Here is a 21,927-nt window from a genome sequence, read left to right on the forward strand (position 1 = left end):
TGATGGCACCCAGATCTGGGCCAAGGGTATTTCTATTAACTCGTCTATATGACCATCAAAACAGGACTTGTGGTGCTTGCTTGAATTAATTAGCTGAAAGGGTGACTCTCACCCTAAAGCCTCAGTTTTTAAAACATCAGGTCTGATGATTTGAACCTTTGAAAGATTCAAAGAGGGATTGGACGTTTGGGTAACAAGAATATCCAGAGTTAAAATAGTTAATGCCAACAAAATGAGCATTAGAAGGATATTAAAATTCATGCTTCAAGGCTTAAACTGACCTCTATTAGGGATTGTAGAGGGTAGATTATCCCACATCTGCCTAATGCAAGCATACTTCTGAAGAATCTGGCCAGGATACTGGGCTACATGGCGCATGGGTCTGATTTAGTCTTTTGATTCCTATGTTCGGGATGTATTTTAAACTGTTTGGGAACACTGTGTCACAAACAGATGAAATGAGATAGATCCAGAGTGCTGGCCTTTAATCTCATCTCGCTGACTGAGGTGAAAATGGGCCACCATTCCACCAGATTGTCTTTGCTTTGAATGTCAAAGAGCAGGGACAACTCTGTTCCCACAACTTATTAAAAATAACGATACTGTGCACTTCTGTAGCACTTCCCAGCAAGAAGCAATTTACAAGCATTTGGTAATTTAGTCTCACAATCCCTGTTTTACTCTTGGGGGAAACTGAGGCACACAGAGGGTATGTGGCTTGCCCAACATCATGGAGTGAGTCAGCAACAGAGCTGGGAGTAGAACCCAAGAGTCTTGGCTCCCAGTCCCATCCCCCCAACCCTAATCAATAGATCATGCCTAGATATCTGCCGCAGAAAGAATAAAGTAGCTAAGCTTATTCTAAGGGAGGAGAAAAGCTTTAGGAAGGGACTTCTATTAAAAAACACCTAAGTGACCTACGAGCTCAAGACCCATTTGTAAAAGTGACTTAGGGCCAGATTTACCAAGGTATTTAGGCACCTAGAGATGCAGGTAGATGCCTAGTGAGATTTTCAAAAGCCCCTAAGCAGGTTAGGCACCTAACTCCCAGTGAAAGGCAATGGGATTTAGGCACCTAGCTCATTTAGGCACATTTAAAAATCCTAGTAGGCACCCATCTGCGTCTTTAAGTGCTTAAATATTAGAGCTGGCCAAAAAATGGAATTTCCATTCTGTGAACAATTCAAACTTATTTTGTTTCAATAAGGTCAAAATGTCTCGTTTAGACTTTTAGACAATATGATACTAGAATATAAAAATGCAGCATCAAAACCAAGCTTTCCTCCCTTTTAAAAACAAAACAATTTGGATAATTTCCTACAAAAATGCTGATGAAATCCAGCAAAAAAATTCTGATTTAATCCAGTCAGCATTTTCTGACGGAAAACTGTTTTGTATGAAAATTTTTGATCAGGTTTGCTAAATACCTTTGGAGCCTAAATCCTGTTGGCTTTCAGTGAGCCTTAGGCGCCATATTACTTACGTCACTTTTAAATATGGATCTTTGTCTCCTAAGTCACTTAGGCACATTTGAAAATTTTATCCCATATCTCTTTAAATTCCCAGGGATGAGGGAGGGATGAGATAAATTGCTCCAGATTCTGGGATTGCAAAAACCAGGCCCTGCAAAAATGGAAGGGAACAAGAAGAAAATTTAAGAAGCCAGTGGAGAATTCAGGCCAAACGATTATGTGCTATTCAAAGAACGGTGTCTGCTGTTACTCCAAGTAAAAGCCCTAGGCAGCTATCAAGCTGGATGGCATAAGTGAGTTGAACAGATAGCTCAATGTGTGTGTTGGGGGAGTGATGTCTAGTAGTGAGGCTAGATTGTAAGGTACAGAGACAGTCTGTGGACGAGACTGCTTCCTCGGAGAATTTTTGTGCTTGTCTTTAGGCTCAAGATTCCACCTGGATCAAATGTTGATGTTGGAAGCTACAGGGCTCGACTCTCGTTCGTTCACACTAGTGCAAAGTGAGCATGAAATATTCTGGTTGGTCTCATGCCTGCTTTTCACATGGCATTTGCAGGATTGGGCCCCTGCAGGATGACCAGATAGCAAGTGTGAAAAATCAAGACGGGGGTGGGCGGTAATAAGTGGCTGTATAAGACAAAGCCCCCAATATTGAGACTGTCCCTATAAAATTGGGACATCTGGTTACCCTAGGCCCCCAAGAGCCAAGATCACTGACACTTCATGCAGAAGGAGCCAACCCTTGGCAGACATAAAAAAAAAAATCCATATTCGGTGTCACCTTTAAGTGGCTTCGTTTCAGCTAATGAGTTTAGCAACTGAATTTTTTGGCAACAAATAAATAAATAAAGGCAAATCATTTGCATTTTAAAACTTTTTTTTACCTGTTTGAATGGCTCTGTCTTAAATTATGGCAGCTTTGCAAGCTGAGCTGTAAATTGTTACTGTAAACTCCAGGTGCACGGAAGGGAAAGACATAAGCGAAACATGCTCGAATCACCTGAATTAATGAGCACCAGGTTTGCATTGTGCTAAACGTGTCCTCTTGGAGCATTAGTTCAAATTAGCTCCATTTGTTAAGTGCTGTGTGTAGAGTTAAACACTTAATAAAATTACACTTCGTGGGAGGTGGAATGCCGGAACTGAGGGCTGGATCCTTTCATGCAGTGTTAATCATATAAATATAAGCTCCGCTGTATGCCTTTCTTTTGTCGTCTTTTACCTTGCCATGGTTGTGAATGGAAAGGAAGAGCAATAAGACTTTTCCCACTTTAAAATGACTTTCTTTTGAACTTTGTAAATAAATATCCTTCCATCCTATCCCTCGGTTGTTCTGGCAAGTGGCTAATTAGCTGCATAAATTTGCATTGGGACAGACCAGCGGCATAATCAGCTGGAGAAGCTGTATTTTCCAAGGAACATCAGAGCCAAGCTTTTCTGGAATTGCAGTTGCAGTTTGCAAGGGGTGAAGTGTAAAAGCAGATGTGGGCACAAGGGCAGATCTGGGGGTTTGTCTATAATGCAGGTTGCACTCCTGGATTCTCATGACTGCCAGCTCTTGTTAAAAAATAATCTCCAGCTCTCCTGGTTATAGAGAAGAACGTGACATCTGGAAGACAAATAAAAGGAACCCCACAGGTTTTTTTTTTTTTTTTTTTAAAACCCTTCTGATTTTTGAATGCTTGCATTTGGACAGACAATGTGGTCTTATGGATAGAGCACTGCAGTGGGATTCAGGAGACCAGGTGTCTATTCCTTGGTCTGCTACTGCGTGACCTTAGGCAAGTCATTTCCGCCCTCTGTACCTCAGTTTCCCACCTCTAAAATGGGGATAATGCTATTTATCCTTTGTAAAGCCCTTGAGATCTATTCTTGAAAAAGGTTATATAAATGCTAGGGATTGTTACTAACTCAGATTAAAATCACCATACTCTCTATTGCTCTGTCTGTATCCAGGTTTCTTATCTTACACTTAGATTGTAAGCTCTTTGAAGCAGGGACTTGTGTCTTTTTCTGTGTTTGTATAGCTCCTGGCACATTGGGGTCCTGGTCCATGAATGGGGCTCCGATAATACAAATAATAAATAGTAATAATTGTTGCCACTCTGGTTGTAGATGAGATGAGATTAGCACGATTTTGATTATAAGCAAGATATAAGACCTTTTATTCAGACAAATAAGTGCAAAAGTCTGTGGAGATGTCCTTATATCAGTTTAAACCTGGCTCATATTGATTTAGATTGTGTTGATAAATGTAGAGCTTGTCTGTCCATAGAAGTTGTACCGATTTAGCTAAAAATGTTAATGTTAAACTGATATAGATAAGTGGGTGCGACTGTGTGTGGACTGTACTCCATTGGTTTGATGCCAGAAGGGGCAATTAGATCATCTAGTCTGACCTCCTGCATAACACAGGCCATAACATTTCACTCAGTTCCCCCTGTACTGAGCCCAGTAACTTGTCGTTTGGCTAAAGCATCTTCCAGCAAGGCAGCCAGGGTGTCTGAATTTGGAGACACCTAAGAGATGGAGAATCCACCCCATCCCCTGGGAGTTTGTTCCAATGGTTAATCACTTGCACTGTGAAAGATTGGTGTCTTATTTCTAATTGGAATGTGTCTGACTTTAACTTCCAGCCACTGGGTCTTGTTCTGCCTTCCTTTGCTAGATTAAAGAGCCCGTTAGGGCCTGCGATTTTCTCCCCATGAATGTACATGCTTACTAGTAATCAAAGTCACCTCCTGATCTTTTTGAAAAGCTAAACAGTTTGAGCTTATGAAGTCTCTCACTGGCAGGCATTTTTTTCAGCCCTTGGACCATTTTTGTGGGTCTTCTCTGCACCCTCTCCAGTTTTTTAATATCCCTTTTAAAATATGGCCTCCTGAACTGGACACAGTACTTCAGTATCAGTCTCGCCAACGCCGTATACAGGATTGATATAAACCAGGTTCAAATCGAAGTAAGACTATCCACTCTTAGATTATACTGGTGCAACCTTCCCATATACACAATGCCGTACAGGCACAAGTCAAACCAATATAAACCAGTTTCAAACATTTCACACAGTTTGCTCCAGTTTAACTAAACCATTTTTGCTATGTGACCCAAAGTGGCTCGTTTCTAGGAAGGCAGTGTGTTCTAATGGATGGCACAAAGGATTAGGATTCAGGACACCTGGTTCTGTTCCCACCTCTGCCACTGACCAGCTGTATGACCTTGGGCAAATCACTTCCCCTCTCTCTGCCTCTGTATCCCCTCCCACCCTTAGTCTATTTATATGTAAGCTCTTTGAGGCAGGGGCTTTCTTTCATTATGTATCTCTGTATTGCACAGGATGATGTGGCCTTGATCTTGGTCAGGGCTCTCCACTAGTTTTTACTTCAACCTACTAATGTGGGTTAAAACTACAGACTGCTTTGTCTTCACTAGGATATTAACTCATGTTAGCTAACACACCTTTTTTCCTAATGAAAATGCACCCATTGGGACTTGTCTAGCATGTGCTCAAGTGCTTTGCTGAATTGGGTCTAAATGCAGGACACATTGCCCTACGGCCAAGTGTTGTCCTTTATGCCTATGCAAAATGGGTGTGAAATGCCACCTAAATCAGAACAGCAGCTCACTTTGCACTGGAATAAGTGACAAAACAAGACACAGGACAATGCAGAATCAAATCTTTTAGCCACTTCCCTTACTTGGGATTATTTTCCCCCTCTTGGGGCTGGAAGACAGGGGAGTTTTATTCTGTATCCTTGTGGATTATCTGGTCTAGAATTCGTTTAGTTTTGGCATCTATTGTTTTGTCATAAGCAGGTAAAAGTGTTTTATGTGGGATTGTTTTAGCTATTAAAGGATGAAAGCCACTGGCAGAGCCATCAGCAAGGAGACAGCACCTTTTACAGATATTACTAATGGGATATTTATTGCCCGCTCTCCAATCAGCCAGATAATTATATTTATTCCTATTCTCCAGAATCAAGGATTTTCAACTGTGTGTGTGTGTGTGTATGTATGTGTGTGTGAAATAATAACAAATTATTAAACCACCAATTTGTAAGTCCCTAGAGGATAATAGGGTACTAAGTAACAGCCAACATGGATTTGTCAAGAATATATCATGCCAAACCAACCTAATTTCCTTCTTTCACTGGATTACTAGCCTAGTGGATAGGGGGGAAGCGGTAGACATAGATCTTAATATTGGGCTTTTGACACAGACCCACATGACACTCTCATAAGCAAACTAGGGAAATGTGGTCTAGATAAAATTACTTTAAGGTGGGTACAACTGGTTGAAGAACTGAATTCAAAGAGTAATTCAACGGTATGCCGTCAAACTGGGAGGGTGTATCTAGTGGGGTCCTGCAGGGGTCTGTCCTGGGTCTGGTACTATTCAATATGTTCATTAATGACATGGATAACGGAGAGGAGAATATGCTTATGAAATTTGTGAATGACACCAAGCTGGGAGGGGTTGAAAGCATTTTATGACTTTGAGAAATTGGAGAACTGGTCTAAACCACTCAGATGAAATTCACTAAAGACAAGTGCAAAGTACTACATTTAGGAGGGAAAAATGAAATGCACAACTACAAAATGGGGAAGAACTGTCTAGGTGGTAGTTCTGCCAAAAAGGACCTGGGGATTATGGGGGATCACAAACTGAATATGAATCCACTATCTGATGCAGTTGCAGAAAAGGTTAATATCATTGTGTCATAGGTAAGACACTGGAGGTAAGTGTCACACTCTCCTTAGGACTGGTGAGGCCTCAGCTGGAGAACTGTGTCGAGTTCTGGGCGCCAAACTTTAGGAAGATGTGGACAAACTGGACAGAGTCCAGAGGAGAGCTACAAAAATGATAAAAGGTTTAGCAAACCTGACCTATGAGGAAAGGTTAAAAAAAAAAATGGCCATGTTTAGTCTTGAGAAAACAAGTCTGAGGGGAGACCTGATAATAGCCTTCCAATATGTAAAGGGCTGTTATAAAGAGGACGGGGATCAATTGTTCTCCATGTCCACTGAAGGTAGGACAAGAAGTCATGGGCTTAATCTGCTGCAAGGGAGATTTGGGTTAGATATTAGGAAAAACTTTCTAATAAGAAGAGTAGTTAAGCACTGGAACAGGCTTCCAAGGGAGGTTGTGGAATCTCCATCATTGGAGATATGTCAGAACGGGTTGGACAAACACCTGTCTTAGATGGTTCTGCCTCAGTGTTGGGGGGGTGGACTAGCTGACCTTGCAAGGTCCCTTCCAGTCCTACATTGCTATGATTCTATGAAAGAGAGACAGACAGACCCTCTGTGTGTGTGTATGAGATTGGCTCTGTATGTGTGTTTCTCTGTGTGCATGTTTTGTGTGTGTGTGTGTGGGGGGGAGGCAGCAGTGGGGGCAAGTGAATATTCATGCCTAGGCTGGTATAGCCCCCTCACTGATTCCCCCAGACCTCTTTCAGCGACTTTAGATCCCGTGTCCACTCTGTGATGACCTTATGAGCCTCCGAGATCTGGTACTTCGGCTGCTAGTGACAAAGGCCCACATGCCGTAGTTAGCACCAGGGCATCGCCATGCACCTTCCACAAACCCTGCTCTGAGATACAGCCTCACAGGAGCACGGTGGCACTGCAGCGGATTCCTTATGCATGTGTTCTAGCCCAGGGCTAGGTCCGTGCACCTGAGCGAGTGGGGTCTAGTGGTTAGAGCGGGGGGACACTGGGAGTTAGGATGCCTGGATTCTATCCCCAGTTCTGCTGGAGTGTAGTACCATGTCCTTGCACTTGACCTCTCTCTGCACAAGGCTGGGTGTCACACACCTTTCCTAAAACATTCAGGCCCAAGCCCATGGAATTACACCTAATCGCTCCTGTCCTGATTTCGGACCTGGGTGTAATTTTAAAACCTTTGAATGTTAATAAAAGGAGAAGAAAGTTAAAAGTCAAGGCTGGGTTTTCCAAGGAAGATAGATGAGGGTTAATTGGGGCTGCTTACATATCTTTGTGGCTTCCTGAGCAAACCTGCCTGGTCCTGCTCTTAAAAAGAAAGTACCATTGTGGCTTTGTTTCGAGCAATTCTAACCATCTCGGCAGGATTCTCCCAAACCAGCGGTGACCCAGAATGGGTTTTTCCTAGCACCATGGGCCCCCTGTGCATTCCTGCTTCCCAACACCTGGCCCAAAAGGCAGAATCTTCCACCGAAGCCTATTGTGCTGGAATCTGAATCGAAATCCACTTCTTCCCCCAAATATATGTGACCCAATGGAACCTGAGATACATTTGGACATCAGCATCCTGCATCTTATCCCCTGGAAGCCATCACCCGAGCTGTCTGGAAGAAAATGATGATGAGGAGGTTTGTGTGTGTATATATATATATATATATATATATGTGCGTGTATATATATATATATATATATATATGTATATATAATTTTTTTTGCTATGGACAAAGCTATGAATTGAATTAGATAATGTTTCTACTTGAAATGTCTGGAGTTAACCAAGGGGTCCAATTCAATTGTCCGCGCCCATGAACTATGCTGCAATATGGAATATTTTCCCATTTCCCCCCCAGCTTTGGGAGAGGGGGGAAATCCAAATCCATTCGCTCTTAACAAAACAGTTGACGAAGGCGGCATAAAAAGTAAAATCAAGAAACCAGTTATGGGAATAAAGACAGGAAAGGGTTGGAAGTAGATCCCATTAAAATGAGCGAAAAATCCTCCTCTCCTATCTGAAGCGGGGATGGCTGAACCGTCAACGGTCAGCAGTCAGGAATGACAGTTGTGTGTTGAATTTTTTTTTCTTTTATAACCTAGCTCCTGAAAAAGAAAATAGATTTACACGAGAGGAAAGATATGAATAGGTAGCTTTTTCTCCTCAATCCATGACGATCCATGAGCACGTGTTGTTCGTTTGAAATCTGGAATATTAAATATAAATTATGTCTCTTTTTTTTTTTAATTTTTAACCACCCCTTGTTTTTCTACAAAATAGTTTTTCTCTCCGTTCTCCCCAATGCCTGCCACTCAAGCCGTTTCTGTTAGAGAAAATAGTTTCTCCTCGATTTGTAAGCCATCCGGTGGCAGCAGCATGGGGCGGCGTGGGGGCTGAGAGGGAGCGATGGTTCTCCATCATGTATAGGTGTAATCTATGTCTGGGATGCCGCCGTCTCTATATCCACGGGTTGTGCCGTAGCCGATGGTATGGGTGCTTTTGTATAAGCTGGTGCCGTTGGATGGGAATATCGTGTGGATTACGTATTCCTCCTTGGCTCGGTGTTGGTTGATGGGAAGCATCTGCAGCCCAGGACCTCGGATCTCCAGGATGGAGTTGTCCTTCTTGGTACCCGATTCGACGTAGTCGTCTTTCTTCCGGCTGCCCCTGCTGTAGGCCCTCTCCCGCGTCAGCAGCTCGCCCGTCCGGTGGACATACCAGCAAATGGCTGCCAAGACCAGGAAGAGGAAGACTAAGGCCACTGCCCCACCAATGATCCCTGCCAGAGGCAGCCCAGCCATTGGGTCAACGTTCTGCTCCCGGTTGAGGGTGGTAGTGGGGCTGTAGGTGTCAGCTGTCTCTGCTTTGGCACACACCGGAGTTTCATCTGCCACATAGGTGCTGCCTGTCTCCATGGTGACCATGCAGATGATGTAGGTGGACTTGGGCTCCAGGGCCGTTAGCAAGTACTCGGTCTTGTCTCCTTGCACCAGGGTCTCGGTGATGGAGCCTACCGCTGGGCTGTGACCCAGACGCAGCCAGCTGAGCCGGAAGGAAGCAGCAGGTAGCATGGCCTTCCAGCTAATCTGGATGCTATCGGCCGTCAGTGGCTTGACATTGAGAACCAAAGCCTTGGTGCCGGTCCCTGTGGCCATGGGGTAGTCAATGTTGGAGTCTGGCAGGCGGATCCCAGGTCGCTTGGCCTTGAGGGTGAAGAGGGAGCCCTGAGGTGTGGTGACGGCTGCGTGGCTGGTGGTGGTCTTGGCTGCCACTGCATTGCCCTGTGCACCCGCCTCAAAGCACTCATCCATCTCGTTGGTGATGTCCTTGATGGCCATGCCTCTCACTTTATCTGGCCCTTGACACATCAGCCCCCTCACGTTGACCACTGAAGCCCGGGCCTTGACCCAGTCCCTCAGCCACATGAGGTTGCAACCACAGAACCAAGGGTTGTTCCTGAGCAGCAGCTGGGTCAGGCTCTCCAGGTCATCGAACAGGCCCTTGGGCAGAGTGGTGAGGTTGTTGTTGGACAAGTCCAGCCTCTCGAGCTCCCTCATTTTGGAGAGGGTGTTGTAGGGGATGTGGCTGATGGCGTTATCCTGGAGGTACAGCTTCTGCAAATGGGAGTTGGGCAGATTGAGCGGAGGGGCAGCCAGAGAGTTGCGCACCAGGGACAGCTCGCTGAGGTTCTGCAGCCGACTGAAGGTGTCGTCGGCGATGCGCTGGTTGGCCAACAGGTTCCCATCCAGCACCAGCCGCCGCAGGCTGTTCAGCCCTTTGAAGGCGTGCAGCGGGATGGTGGAGATGCGGTTGTCATCCAGCCGCAGCTCCTCCAAAGTGCGAGGCAGGCCAGACGGGATGCTGCTGAGGTGGTTGCGGGACAGGAAGAGCAGCTTGAGGCGGGTGCTGTCAGCAAAGGCATCGTCCTCAATGCTGACAGTGGAGACGGAGTTGTCGTCCAGGTGGAGCTTCTCCAGCAGGGGGATGCGGGCCAGGGAGTCGCGAGCGATGGTGCGCACATTGTTGTCCTGGAGGTGCAGCTCCCGCAGTGAGCGTGGCAGGTTGACGGGGAACTCGTCCAGGTCGTTCTCATAGAGATAGATCACCTGGACGTTGAGTTTGGACTTGAGGTTGGAGGGGATACCAGCGTTATTGATCTGGTTGTTCTGTAGGTACAGGGTGGTGGCATCGTCGGGGATGTCGGCTGGGATGGAAGTCAGGCCCCGGTCGTTGCAGTAGATGAAGCCGTTGTCGCAGCGGCACACCGAGGGGCAGGAGGCACCACTGGCCATCACCTCGCTCAGGAAGGCCACCAGGCCATAGCACAGCAAGAGCCAGTCACGCAGGTCCATGGCTGATGCTGTGGTCACCACCGTGGAGGTCACTGTGGATGCTGTTGTCATTGTGCCGGGGGTGGTGGGGAGTGGACCCTGGGTTACACCTTTGGGACCTGTAGAGGGGAGAGAAATGGGAGGAGCCTGAATTATGGAGGTGGAGCTACATGGGGATTAGAGATGGGGTAGGCCTGCAACATGGGAATGGGGGCTGAGCATTGGGTGTTCTATCAATCGATCGATGGATCTATCAGGTCAGGCACTGCATAGACCCCCACCAATATCAGGGCCCTGATATGCTGACTCTTCACAGACACACAGCAAAAGGCAGTCCCTGAAGACCTTAGACTCTAACAGACAAAGAGTCGTGAAGGAAACAGAGAGGCAGTGACTTGCCCAAGGTCACCCAGCAAGTCAGTGGCAGAGCCAGGAACAGAATCCAAGTGTCTGGAGTCCTAGTCCAGTGCCTTGACCAATAGATCACACCACCTCACAACAAAGTCTCAGTAAGCCGATAGGTACATCTATTTTTGATGATTGAAAAATAAAATCACTCAGCTAAAAATCCCAACAAAACTTCTCCATGGTCCAGATGAAATCTGGGGTGGTTTTTTTCCTTTTACGACCCAAAAAGCAGATCCCCTTATCAATTAAAAAATCCAACACCACTAATGCACCCCCCCCCACCTCACTTTGCTTCCAGCACTAAATCTTCCCCTGGCATCTGTCAGGCTGCAAAATCTGCTGCAGAAGACGTATAAATCCATGTTAATAAGAGCTTTCTAATGGCAACGCTGACACGCCAGCTTCCAGCTGCCTCGGAGATGTAGCCACAACACTGCATACATTAGAAGCAGATAACAGAGACGTGCGCACATTCCCGCTACCTGCATGCATTTGTCTCTCCTTGTCGCTCAGCCACCCACTCGTCCCATCTTTCCTCTCGGTAAAGGGTGTCAGAGAGAAACTAATGCACTGCAGATTTGTGTCTTTCAGGGGATTTGAGATTTACACATTATTAGTGGTGTTACGGTAGTGCATAGATATAGATCCGTCGATCAAATTGATAGTGTTGGCACTGCACAGAGCCCACTGAGATCGGGGTCCCATTGTGCCGGGCTCTGCACAGACACATAGTGAGAGACATCCCCTGCCCCAAACATCTTGCAGTCTAAGACCTGCTGTGCACACAGTGTTTGTCTCAGTATAATTATGTGGATTGTGGGATGACTTTTTACTGATGTAGTGTTAGCGGCATAGCCATTAGTGTGGAGGCATGTACACAGGGAGCCTAACACAATGGGGTCCTTGTCCATGACTGAGACTCCTAGGCATTATGGTAATGGGAGAGATAGGAATAGAATCCAGGTATCTGGATTCTCATCCCCCTGCTTTAACCACTAGACCACATTAGAACCAGGGATTCAGCCCATCCTGCTGCAACCAATAGACCCCACTCTCCTTCCAGAGCTGGGACTAGGACCATGGTGTCTTGACACCCAGCCCTGCTGCTCTAACTGCTATAATTTTAACCATGTGTATTATAGTAGCGCTTAAGAGACAGCCAAGATTGGGCCTCTATTTTGCTAGGCACTGTACACACACAAAGTAATAGACAGTTCCTGCCCCACTTTCTGAGCCGGGAATAGAACCCAGGTGTCCTCATTCCCCTCATAAGGGCTTAGCCATTAGATCATGCTCTCTCTGAGGTGTGCCTGGGGCTGCAGCCAGCTTCAAGTGCAAAGTCCCGAAGTTCATAGATTCTAAGGTCAGAAGGTACCCCTGTGATAATCTATTCTGATCTCCAGGGTGAAAGGCCACAGGACAGCCCTGGAATAATTTCTGGTTGAACTAAAGTTAAGCAGAGATGGATGAATTTCTGAGGCTGTGTAACAACAGCTGCATGTCACCTTGTATGTGTGTGTGGATCCTAGGTTGTTACCACTTTGCACAATACCTATGTTGGCTCAGGATTGTAATAGAGTTGAGATTGTATCTTGCGCTGTGGCATGATGGATAATGGTGGAGTTTATGGAGTCACGGACCAGAGCGCTCCTGCTTCCTGCCTCTATTGCAGACACTCATCTTCCTGCCTTAGCATCCTTCCTGCTGTGTTAGCACCCAGCCTCTGAGTTTCACAACTGCGCGGCAACAGATCTTTGCAGAGGAGAGAGCGTCCAGGCCACAGGGCACTTTGTTGCAAGGCCACCTCCTTTGGCTGCTCTTTTATGTCCTGTTGTTTATATTTCATGGTTTATGTAGCCTATCAAATTAAGTGCAGTAAATCGCCTGGTTTTATGGGTAGGTTTTATTTGCCTGGATCCTTGTGTAGCTGGGAGAGGGATGCAGAGGAGTAGATGGGGACAGAGGATTGCATGGTGGTAAAGCAATGGGAGGGGTGTGCCTAGATTAGATGTTCCCAAACTATGGGGTGCACTCTCCTAGAGGTAAGGGGGGCACAAAGTGAATTTTGGGGACCATTAGCCTAGATGATGTCTTCACTGTGGAGCGGAGTAATCCCCATTCCAGGAACACCTCCCATACCTCAGACTCACACACCTGCTCCAGTTTTACTGCGCCTTAACACAGAGGTTTTGCTCTAGATGGCCTTTCTTTCTTTCTTTCTTTTTCTTTCTTTCTTTCTTTCTATTGCAGTTTAAAAATAGATACCTCTTTCTCTCCCCATCACTCCCAAAAACACCTCTCACCTATCTATCCATCCATCCCCCTACACACTCCCATCTATCTATCTATCCCTAACCTCACCTCACCTCCCTTCCTTGTGGCTGTGTCTTTGTCCCCTAGCTTGGCTGCGGTGAAAGGCTGCCTCTGGAGAACAGTGCCAGTGAGTTCTACCACAGGTTATGCTTTACAGGGACTCACCCGGGGCCCTTTCACCTCACCTGAGTTAAACCCCGTCCAATGTTAGTTTTTTACAAGGCCTTTACATGGAAGATTTGAGCCAGCGAGGTCTTCTGCTGGGCCAGTGCCCATTAAATCACTAGGAACCACTCACTTTGCCTGAGTTCATTATGCATTCGGCTCCTCTATAAATTTTACATTTTTTTTTTCTTCCCTGTCTCCTTTTTCCCCGGCTCACTCTTAGTTTTGGCCATTTCCTCCATTATGAGACATAAAATCCTTTATGGCTCAGTATCTCTCACTGCCAAATAAGGGTCTCATTTCCCAATCTCTTTTGGCCCCTGCTGCTTCTTTGAAGACAAACTGTGGATATTTTTTCCTATTCCTTCCTTAAAATTGCTTTGAACAATTTTTTTTAACCTCTTGTGAAGGACAATACATCATAACTAACCTGCAGTGAGCTTTACAAACAGTAATGCAGTGGTTATGGCAATAGCTTTGGACTTGGGAGACCGAGGTTCAATTCCTGCTCTCCCACAGACTTCCTAGGGGACCTGAGGCATGTCACTGAGCTTCTCTGTGCCTCAGTTTCCCATCCTGTAAAATGGGGATAGCACTGCCCCACTTTATGGGGGGTTGAGAAGATAAATACATTAAAAGATTGTGAGGTGCTCAGGTATTATGGTAATAGAGGGCAAGATTGGGTGCCTTACATAGATAGGTCTCAACTGCAGCGAATGGGTTGGATGGACCACTGGTCTGACCTAAGGAAGTGGGGGATAGATTGGCCCATTGGTCTAATCTGGGGCAGCAAGGATGGTGCAGGGATACTGCGTTGGATGGGCCCCATCAAAAATGAATTTGTGTTGATTTCACACATTTCTTTTTGTTTCAGAAAGAAACTTTAAAAAAATTCTGAAAAATCAAAACAGTTTTGATTTTTGATTTTCAACAGGAAAGATTTTGATATGTCAGCATGAACACTTCTTTTAATTTCATTTTTGAAAGTTCAAAAAGGTTCAAATTCAAAATAGCATGCTTTGATTTTGTCAAAACGAAGTGTTTTGTTCAACCTGAAACAATTTTTCCCCCTGACTTTCCAATTCACTGACAATATAACTTTTTTAAATTTTTAGTCTGACAAGAAATGATTTTTGTTTTTTTACTTTTCAAAACTGCCAATGAACCGAAAAATCCATTGTTCATCCACCTGATGGGACCATAAAAGTTCCTCAGATAGTTAAAGATGCTTTATTAATACTCTCGCCGTTCGGTGAGTCAAACGGTTTCTTGGTCCTGATCGCTCTGGTTTTGTGCAAAGCTTTTGCCATGCAGAGTAAGTGTAAAGCAGCTGCAAACTGCAAGGGAAGGATGGTGCAGGGGTAAGTGTGCAAGCCTGAGATATAGAAGACCTGGGTGGGGATTTAGGCTCCTAAGAATGGCACTTAGGCCAGTTCTAAACTTGGAAGACTTTGCCGGTCTAATTCTCCTTTTGAAATCTTGCTAAAGTCAGCAGTTTCTTGTGGCAATGAATTCAGCCTAACTGTCACTGACACCACGTACTGAGTTACTAATAGCCCCTAGCTCTTCTACCACATCTTTCAACAGTAGAACTCCGAGCACTTTACACAGGAGGTCAGGATCATTATCCCCTTCTTACAAATGGGGAAACTGAGGTATAAGGCAGTGAGGCGACTTGCCCAGGGTCATCCAGCAGGCCAGTGGCAGAGCTAGGTATTGAACACAAGTTTCCTGAGTCCGCGTGCAATGCCCTATCCACTAGGCAGCACTGCCTGCCTAGCATAGTTAGCCAAGATCCCATATGGAGGCAGTGTGGACTAGTGACAAGGGCACCAAGGACTGACAGTGCAAATCAGGAGACCTGGGTGCTAGTCTTAACCCCGCTGGGAATAAGGGTTGGGAGCTAACCCAATCACCTCAAAAGGAGGCTGATTTGAACAAAGGGCTGTGAAAATCAGACTCTTTTAAGGCATCTCAAACTGGGCCAACAAAATCCCTTTGGAAAAGCTTGCATTGGCTGCCAAGAGTTGGGGGTGAAGGCTGATGGAAGTGTAGCCCCATGATCAATGCAGAGTGATGCTTCTGAGCGGCTGAGCTTTACCATGACACCCACCAAAATAAACCATTTGAATTCCTGCAGGAGTCTTTAACCTGCCTAATAATTCATACTGCTGCTAAATCCACTCTGCAGCTTGCCAAGCCTTCTTTGCCTGAGGAAATACGTTTAAACATTAAAATCTGCCCATGCATCTTGATGTTCCATCAGGCAACGCTCCTGCATTGCTCTGCAGACAGCGTCAGCCAGCCAGGGAGGAGTAATAAACTCCCAAGCCAGCCTGCAGTTTATAGCAGCTGGGAATCTGGCCCCATTGACGTCAGTGGAATGCCGGCGATTTACACCACCTGGGAATCTGCCCCCCATTACATTTAGAACAATCCATTCACTTCCATTGCAGGCCCCTTGCCCAAACTTCCAGCCTTGCATATGGCTACTGATTGGTATGAGGGCCTTAGCACCGTGGGAGATGCTCTCTGTTCCTTTGCCGTGGTGGCATTTCTGTTTTGGCCCTCAGTTATTTTGAAGCCAGTGGGCCTGGGGGAGAATGCGACAAATCAGGTGCCTTAATCCAGTGGTTCTCAACCCTTTTTTTCATTTGCAGACCCCTAAAATTTTTCAGATGGAGCTGTGGCCTCTTTGGAAATCTTTAAACATAGTCTGGGGACTCCAGGTTGAAAATCACTGTTCTATGGTAACGAGAACCTTTCGTGGACCCCTTAGACAGTGTCTGCGGACCCCAAGTTGAGAACTGCTGTTAATCCACCTCTTTTCAGGGTGGAGGAATATAAAAATCTGGTGCTTTATTCCATCCCTGAATGCAAGTTTCCACCAGTTGTACGCACCGGCCGATGGGAGTTTGAAGGGATCTGTTAGCATTGCTGTGACTCCAATACTTTAAACTCATTTGCCCCCAAAGCTCAGCTCCTTGCTCCGCAGTTTATCCCTCTGGGGCCCATCTGCATCCATGCAGACAGCAGAACAGAAGCAACTAGACATCACGGCCTGTCTCATGTGTGCCTTTTGCAAAGGCCAAATCAAAAGAAGGGGGAGAGATGAAGGAGGTGGAGGAGAGTGGGAGGTGGTGCTGGTGAGGATTTCATAGTGGGAAGCGAGTGGACTGGGGAGCACGTGTCGGGGGTGTGTGTGCAATGCTGCTAAAAGCTACTCAGATCTGCCCCACCTAACACTGGGTGTGGGGGAAAGGTTCCCTGGAGGAAATGTGGTTCCGTTTAGTCATACTGCAGGGATTAATTGTGAGGAGGAGTTGGGCGTGGAATATGAGCTTTTGTCTGTTTGTTTCAGTGGCTCTTTAAAAGGAGAAATGTATTTAAAACAGCCCCCACACAAACACAGTGCTGCTTACTCCTGGGTTCTGTCCCCAGCTCTGGGAAGGGAGTGGGGTCTAGTGGTTAGAGCAGGGGCCTGGAAGTCAGGACACCCAGGTTCCATGCCTAGCTGCATTCCCTTGAGCCCCTACCACCTCTTTTCAGCTCATATTCCCCAGGCTGTAAAATGGGGGTGATGATTATGACACCCTCATGTGGATGGTTAAACTTCATTGGTTTAATATTTGAAAAGCACTTTCAAATCTTATTTCTTCTCCCCCTACATCCCCAAGGACCGAGTACAGCTACCTTGAGTGTCATTTGCTCAGGACTTTACACCCCCAACTCAGGAAAAGTGCCATGGATTTAGTTAGTACAAATAGTAAGGATGTGATTTTATCCAGTTGGACAGTGGTTGGAATTTGGGATTTCTGTTCTGCAGACATTTCTGACACTTTGGAATTTCCTTTGGTCCTGACTTAGAAATTTTTAAATTTCTTGTGAAGTGAAAATTCTGAACAATTTTGATTTGGAAATATAGAAATGGCATTTTTGAAGCACTTTATTTCAAGTTTGTCACTTTGATTTTTATATTATAATATAGAATCATAGAAATATAAGGTTGGAAGGGACCTCAAGAGGTCCCCTTGATGCTAAGGCAGGACCAAGTATACTTAGACCATCCCTGACAAGTGTTTATTCAACCTGTTCTTAAAAACCTCCAATGACAGCGATCCCACAACCTCCCTAGATAACCTGTTCCACTGCTTCTACTATTTTATTGGGTACCGTGACCAATGCTGGTGTCCACTCTTCAAAAGAGAGTGTGGACAAATTGGAAAAGCTTCTGAAAATTGCAGTAGGAATGATTTGAGGCCTGGAAAATGATTATATATTTTACATAACATAATAGTAAATATGATAAAGTTGAACAAAATAGTTTGATAATTTTTTGTTGAAAACATTGATGAAATCAAGACATTCCCGTGAAACATTTTGATTTCATTGAATTGGCTTTTTCTGACAGAAGACTTTTCCATTGGAAAATTTCTGACCAACTCTACACAGTGCCCCTTAACTCCATTCTGGGAGGTTAGGCTCAGAGTTACCTGCTTTGCTAGATTTTAAGGCCAGTAAAGGACCATTATTCTAATCTGACCTCCTGCCTAACCAATTGCACATGATCTCTCGGTGGGATTCTGTAGCTATGAAGGTGAACATGATCCTTGGGCATATAACAGGGAAATATCAAGTAGGAGTCTGGAGGTAGTATTACCTCTCTACACGGCACTGATGAGACCATTACTGGGATACCGTGTCCAGTTCTGGTGTTCATATGTCAAAAAGGAGGTTGACAAACTGGAAAGGGTTTAGAAAATTGCTATGAGAATGATTCACGGTCTGGAAAACCTGCCTTCGAGTCAGAGACTTAAGATGATAATTCTGTTTAGTTTCTCCAAGAGAAGGTTAAGAGGTGACTTGACCATGGTCTAGAAGTACCTCTTTGGGGAAAAGATTTAGAGAGCAGAGGGCTCTTCAGTCCATCACACAAAGGCAGGAGACCCAATGGCCATGAGGTGAAGCTAGACAAATTCACACTAGAAATAAGGGGAGGGGGATTAACTATTGGAAGAGCTGATCCAGAGAAAGGGTGGATTCTCCATCACTTAGAGTCTTTGAGTGAGGCTAAAAAAGTCACACCTTATTTCTGATCTGAATTTGTCTAGTTTCAACTTCCAGCCATTGGATCATGTTAGGTCTGCATCTGCTAGATTGCAGAGCCCAATTTCTGTATCCCCTGTAGATATTTATAAACTGTGATCAAGTCACCCCTTAACCTTTGGTTTGCTGGAGTCTCACTGTAAGGCATGTTTTCCAATCCTTTAATCATTATTGCTCTCTCCAATTTATCATCATCCTTCCTGAATTGTGGGCACCAGGATTAGACAGAGGATTTAAGAGCCCTCTGTTCTCAGAAATCTCCATATTGTAAACTTTCTCATAGGCTGCGATCAAGTCACCACCTAACCTGCTCTTTGATTAGCTAACTAGATTGATTGATCTCCGCAAGTATCCCACTTTAAGGCAGGTTCTCCAGACTTTGTATCCTTCTTGTGCTTCTTCTCTGGATCCTTTCAAATTTTTCAACCTCCTTTTGAAAGTGTAAATACCGGAATTGGATTTGCCAGACTGGATCAGAGTCAAGGTCCATCTAATCCAGTTTCCTATTTCTCGGAGTGGCTGGTACCAGATGATTCACAGGAAGGGTCAGAATCCAGTAGTGGGCTCATGTGGGGTAATCTCCCCCCACCCCATGAAGGTCTCATCCTGGTCTCTGGTACTATCATTGTCTCCATTTTACAGATGGGGAAACTGAGGCACAGACAGAGCCCATGACTTGCCCATGGTCATGAAGGAGGGCAATGGCAGAGCCAGAAATAGAACCCAGGTGTCCTGCATCCCAGTCTCGTGTGCTGTGCACTAAATATCGCCTCCTTATAAATACCTCCCCCATTTACACACCTGACACTGAACTGCCACTCCTGTAGGTACTCCTTAAAAGTTCCCCATCCAAATCCAGCCCAACCTGATCCTCTTTAAACTGCAAGCAGATGGGAAGTTTTATAAATGAGTCGTTCTTTCGTTACCAAGATGCTATCATGGTGCAAAGCAAAGAGTCACCTCGGAGCAGGACAAACTGACTTAGCTGAGATTCTGCCTGATGTTTATCTCTAGGTGTCTTTTTATAGAACTTGTAATGTGCCCGCTTCTTAAGGAAAAAAAACAACCCTAGAGTTAATTATTTTGCCAATTTCATGCTGCATGCATTATGCATCGAGCCTTATCTTGGCTGTAATTGCAGACAGGTATGCAAATGCCTCTCAAAAGGGATTGTTAAAAGAAGTTCGCTCAGTTGCATTGTATCCAGGGCTAATAGAAACGAAAATTGCTCCAGTTAATAGAAAATGATACACGTTAGAAGCGGGGTGGGGAAAAGAAAATTCAAATTTGTGTCTGGGGAGGTTAATTATATTGATAGCAACATCTGATATGACAATATTTTTCTAGGGGGAAAATGGTATAAGAAGAGGAGTAATTTGGAGCTTCCCTTCATTAGGAGATATCCACATTCCATCTCCCATACTGGGCGTCAGTTGGATCAGTTTGTTTTTTATTAGGTGTTCGCGGAAACATTTAAAAAAATATATATATATATATGTATAGTTAAAAAATGGAAGGAGAAAATGTAAAATGTTAGACTCAGTAATAAAGTAGTGGCAAAATCTGTTCAGTGTAGGATGAAGAAACAGCATGGTCCAGGGTTTACTGTGGTATGAGGATGTTATTGTATTGTACCACGTAAAAACCCCAACCAAGATCGGGATTCCATTGTACCAGATGCTGCCCAGACCCTGACCAAAATCAGAACGCCATTGTGCTTGGCACTGCATAGACCCCAACCTAAATCTGGACCTCCATTGTGCCAGATGCCATACAGACACATTGAGAAACAGTCCCTGCCCTAAAGACAGTACAGTCTAAATAGACAAAGGGTGGGGAGGGGAAACTGAGGCACAGAGCTGATTTGCCCAGGGTCACTTAGTAGGTCAGTGATAGAGCTGAGACAAGAACCCAGGTATTCTGAGCCCCAGTCCTGTGCGCTAGCTACTGGACTACACTGCCTCCCTGGGCTCAAGTCCTGACATTGCCACTAATCTGCTATATGACCTTGAGTATGTTCCTTCCCCTCTCAGCATCTCTGTTTCCCCTCCCACTCTTTCTCTATATAGACTGCAAGCTCTTTGGGGAAGGGACTGTTTTTCAATTGGGGGTCCGTGCAGCGCTCAGCACAACAGGGGATCAGCGCTCGGTTGGAGTTTGGCGAGTGCCTGGCACAACAGGGGCTCTGGGGTCAGTTGGAGTTTGGGCAGTGCCTGGCACAACAGGGGCCCTGAGCTCGGCAGAGGTCTGAGTCGCTGCTATAACACAAACCATATTATTATTATTAAACAGGAACTCTTTGCAACGCTGAAAGCCGCTTGCGAGGTTTATCGTGTCTTTCAGCGCGGCTGTGTCCTGGCTGGGTTTATCTGCTTTTATAATCAATAATAATTATTCTGTCCACAGGGGATCTTTCACAGCCTTGGTTTGTAACAAAGCTGCTAATGCCTCAACAAACCAAGCATTTAGGGCCCCATCCAGCAGGGTGCTGAGTGCTCTCTAGTCCCACCAGCCTTAGTGCAAGCCAAGGATGCTCCAGCCCTTTGAGTTATGCAGTGAATAATGTTTAGGGGCCTGGTGAAGCGATAAATGAAGGGTTTATTAATCTTAAACTCTGATATTCAGACTTTGTAATGAAATGACTTCCGGGGTCTCTCGTGGTTCACTTGAGAGTTTAAACCTGACAGCAGTTAGGCAGCTGGTGAGCCAAGATCACTGCCCAGCTCCATTTCCACATATTGATTTTGATGGTCCAGGAGGGAATTTCTGGTCAGGGAAAAGAGCTTGCAACAAGCCCAGCCTATCCCAGTGGTCAGGGCACTCATCTGGGTTACGGGAGGCTTACATGCAAGTCCCTGCTCTGCCTGATGTGGGCCTCAACCTGGCTCTCACACATCCCAGGTGTCATGCCATGACCACTGCGTTGTAATCAGTCTCTCTCTCTTTCTCCTGGCGAAGCTGTTCCATGTTGTAGAATAATTAATTGGGCCAGAGAGAGATTCTCTCTGCTGGTGGTTAGGGATGGGTGGGATGTGGCAGACCCAGGTTTAAGTCCCCATTGTCTAGATACACAGGACGAGAAGGGTCATGCAGCCCATCACGGTCTGAAACTTGTCAAGCTCCGTCTTCAAGTTAGCTGGGATGTTTGCCTCCCACTGCTCCGACTGGGACTGGGACGTTGCTCCAGAACTTCCCTTCTGTGACAGGGAGAAACCTTCTTCTCATTGCCAGTTTCAATTGATTCTTGTCCAGTTTATCCCCATTTGTTCCTGTGCCAACACTGTCCTTTAGCTTCAATAGCTCTTCCTCCCTCCCTGGGGTCAACCCCCCTCGTGTATGTAGAGAGAGCAACCAGATCCCCTCTCAGCCTTTGTTTGATCAGGCTAAACAAGCCCAACTCTTTCAGTCATCTCTAGTA

The 21,927-nt window shown here is 45.5% G+C and overlaps 2 protein-coding genes across 6 annotated transcripts in view; one reads left to right on the forward strand and one right to left on the reverse strand.

The window, feature by feature from the left end:
- The window catches only part of MACROD1 (mono-ADP ribosylhydrolase 1), a 184,083-nt gene that overhangs the window by 33,261 nt on the left and 128,895 nt on the right, over positions 1-21,927 (forward strand). The window lies entirely within an intron of this gene.
- The window catches only part of FLRT1 (fibronectin leucine rich transmembrane protein 1), an 85,621-nt gene continuing 70,266 nt past the window's right edge, over positions 6,573-21,927 (reverse strand). The window contains exon 4 of the mRNA XM_007070318.3: positions 6,573-10,636. Within this exon, the coding sequence (XP_007070380.1) occupies positions 8,604-10,589 (1,986 nt within the window). The 5' untranslated portion in view covers positions 10,590-10,636 and the 3' untranslated portion in view covers positions 6,573-8,603. The remainder of the gene's footprint in view (positions 10,637-21,927) is intronic.

This window comes from Chelonia mydas, chromosome 7 (genome assembly GCF_015237465.2).
Source record: "Chelonia mydas isolate rCheMyd1 chromosome 7, rCheMyd1.pri.v2, whole genome shotgun sequence".
Lineage (NCBI taxonomy): Eukaryota > Metazoa > Chordata > Testudines > Cheloniidae > Chelonia > Chelonia mydas.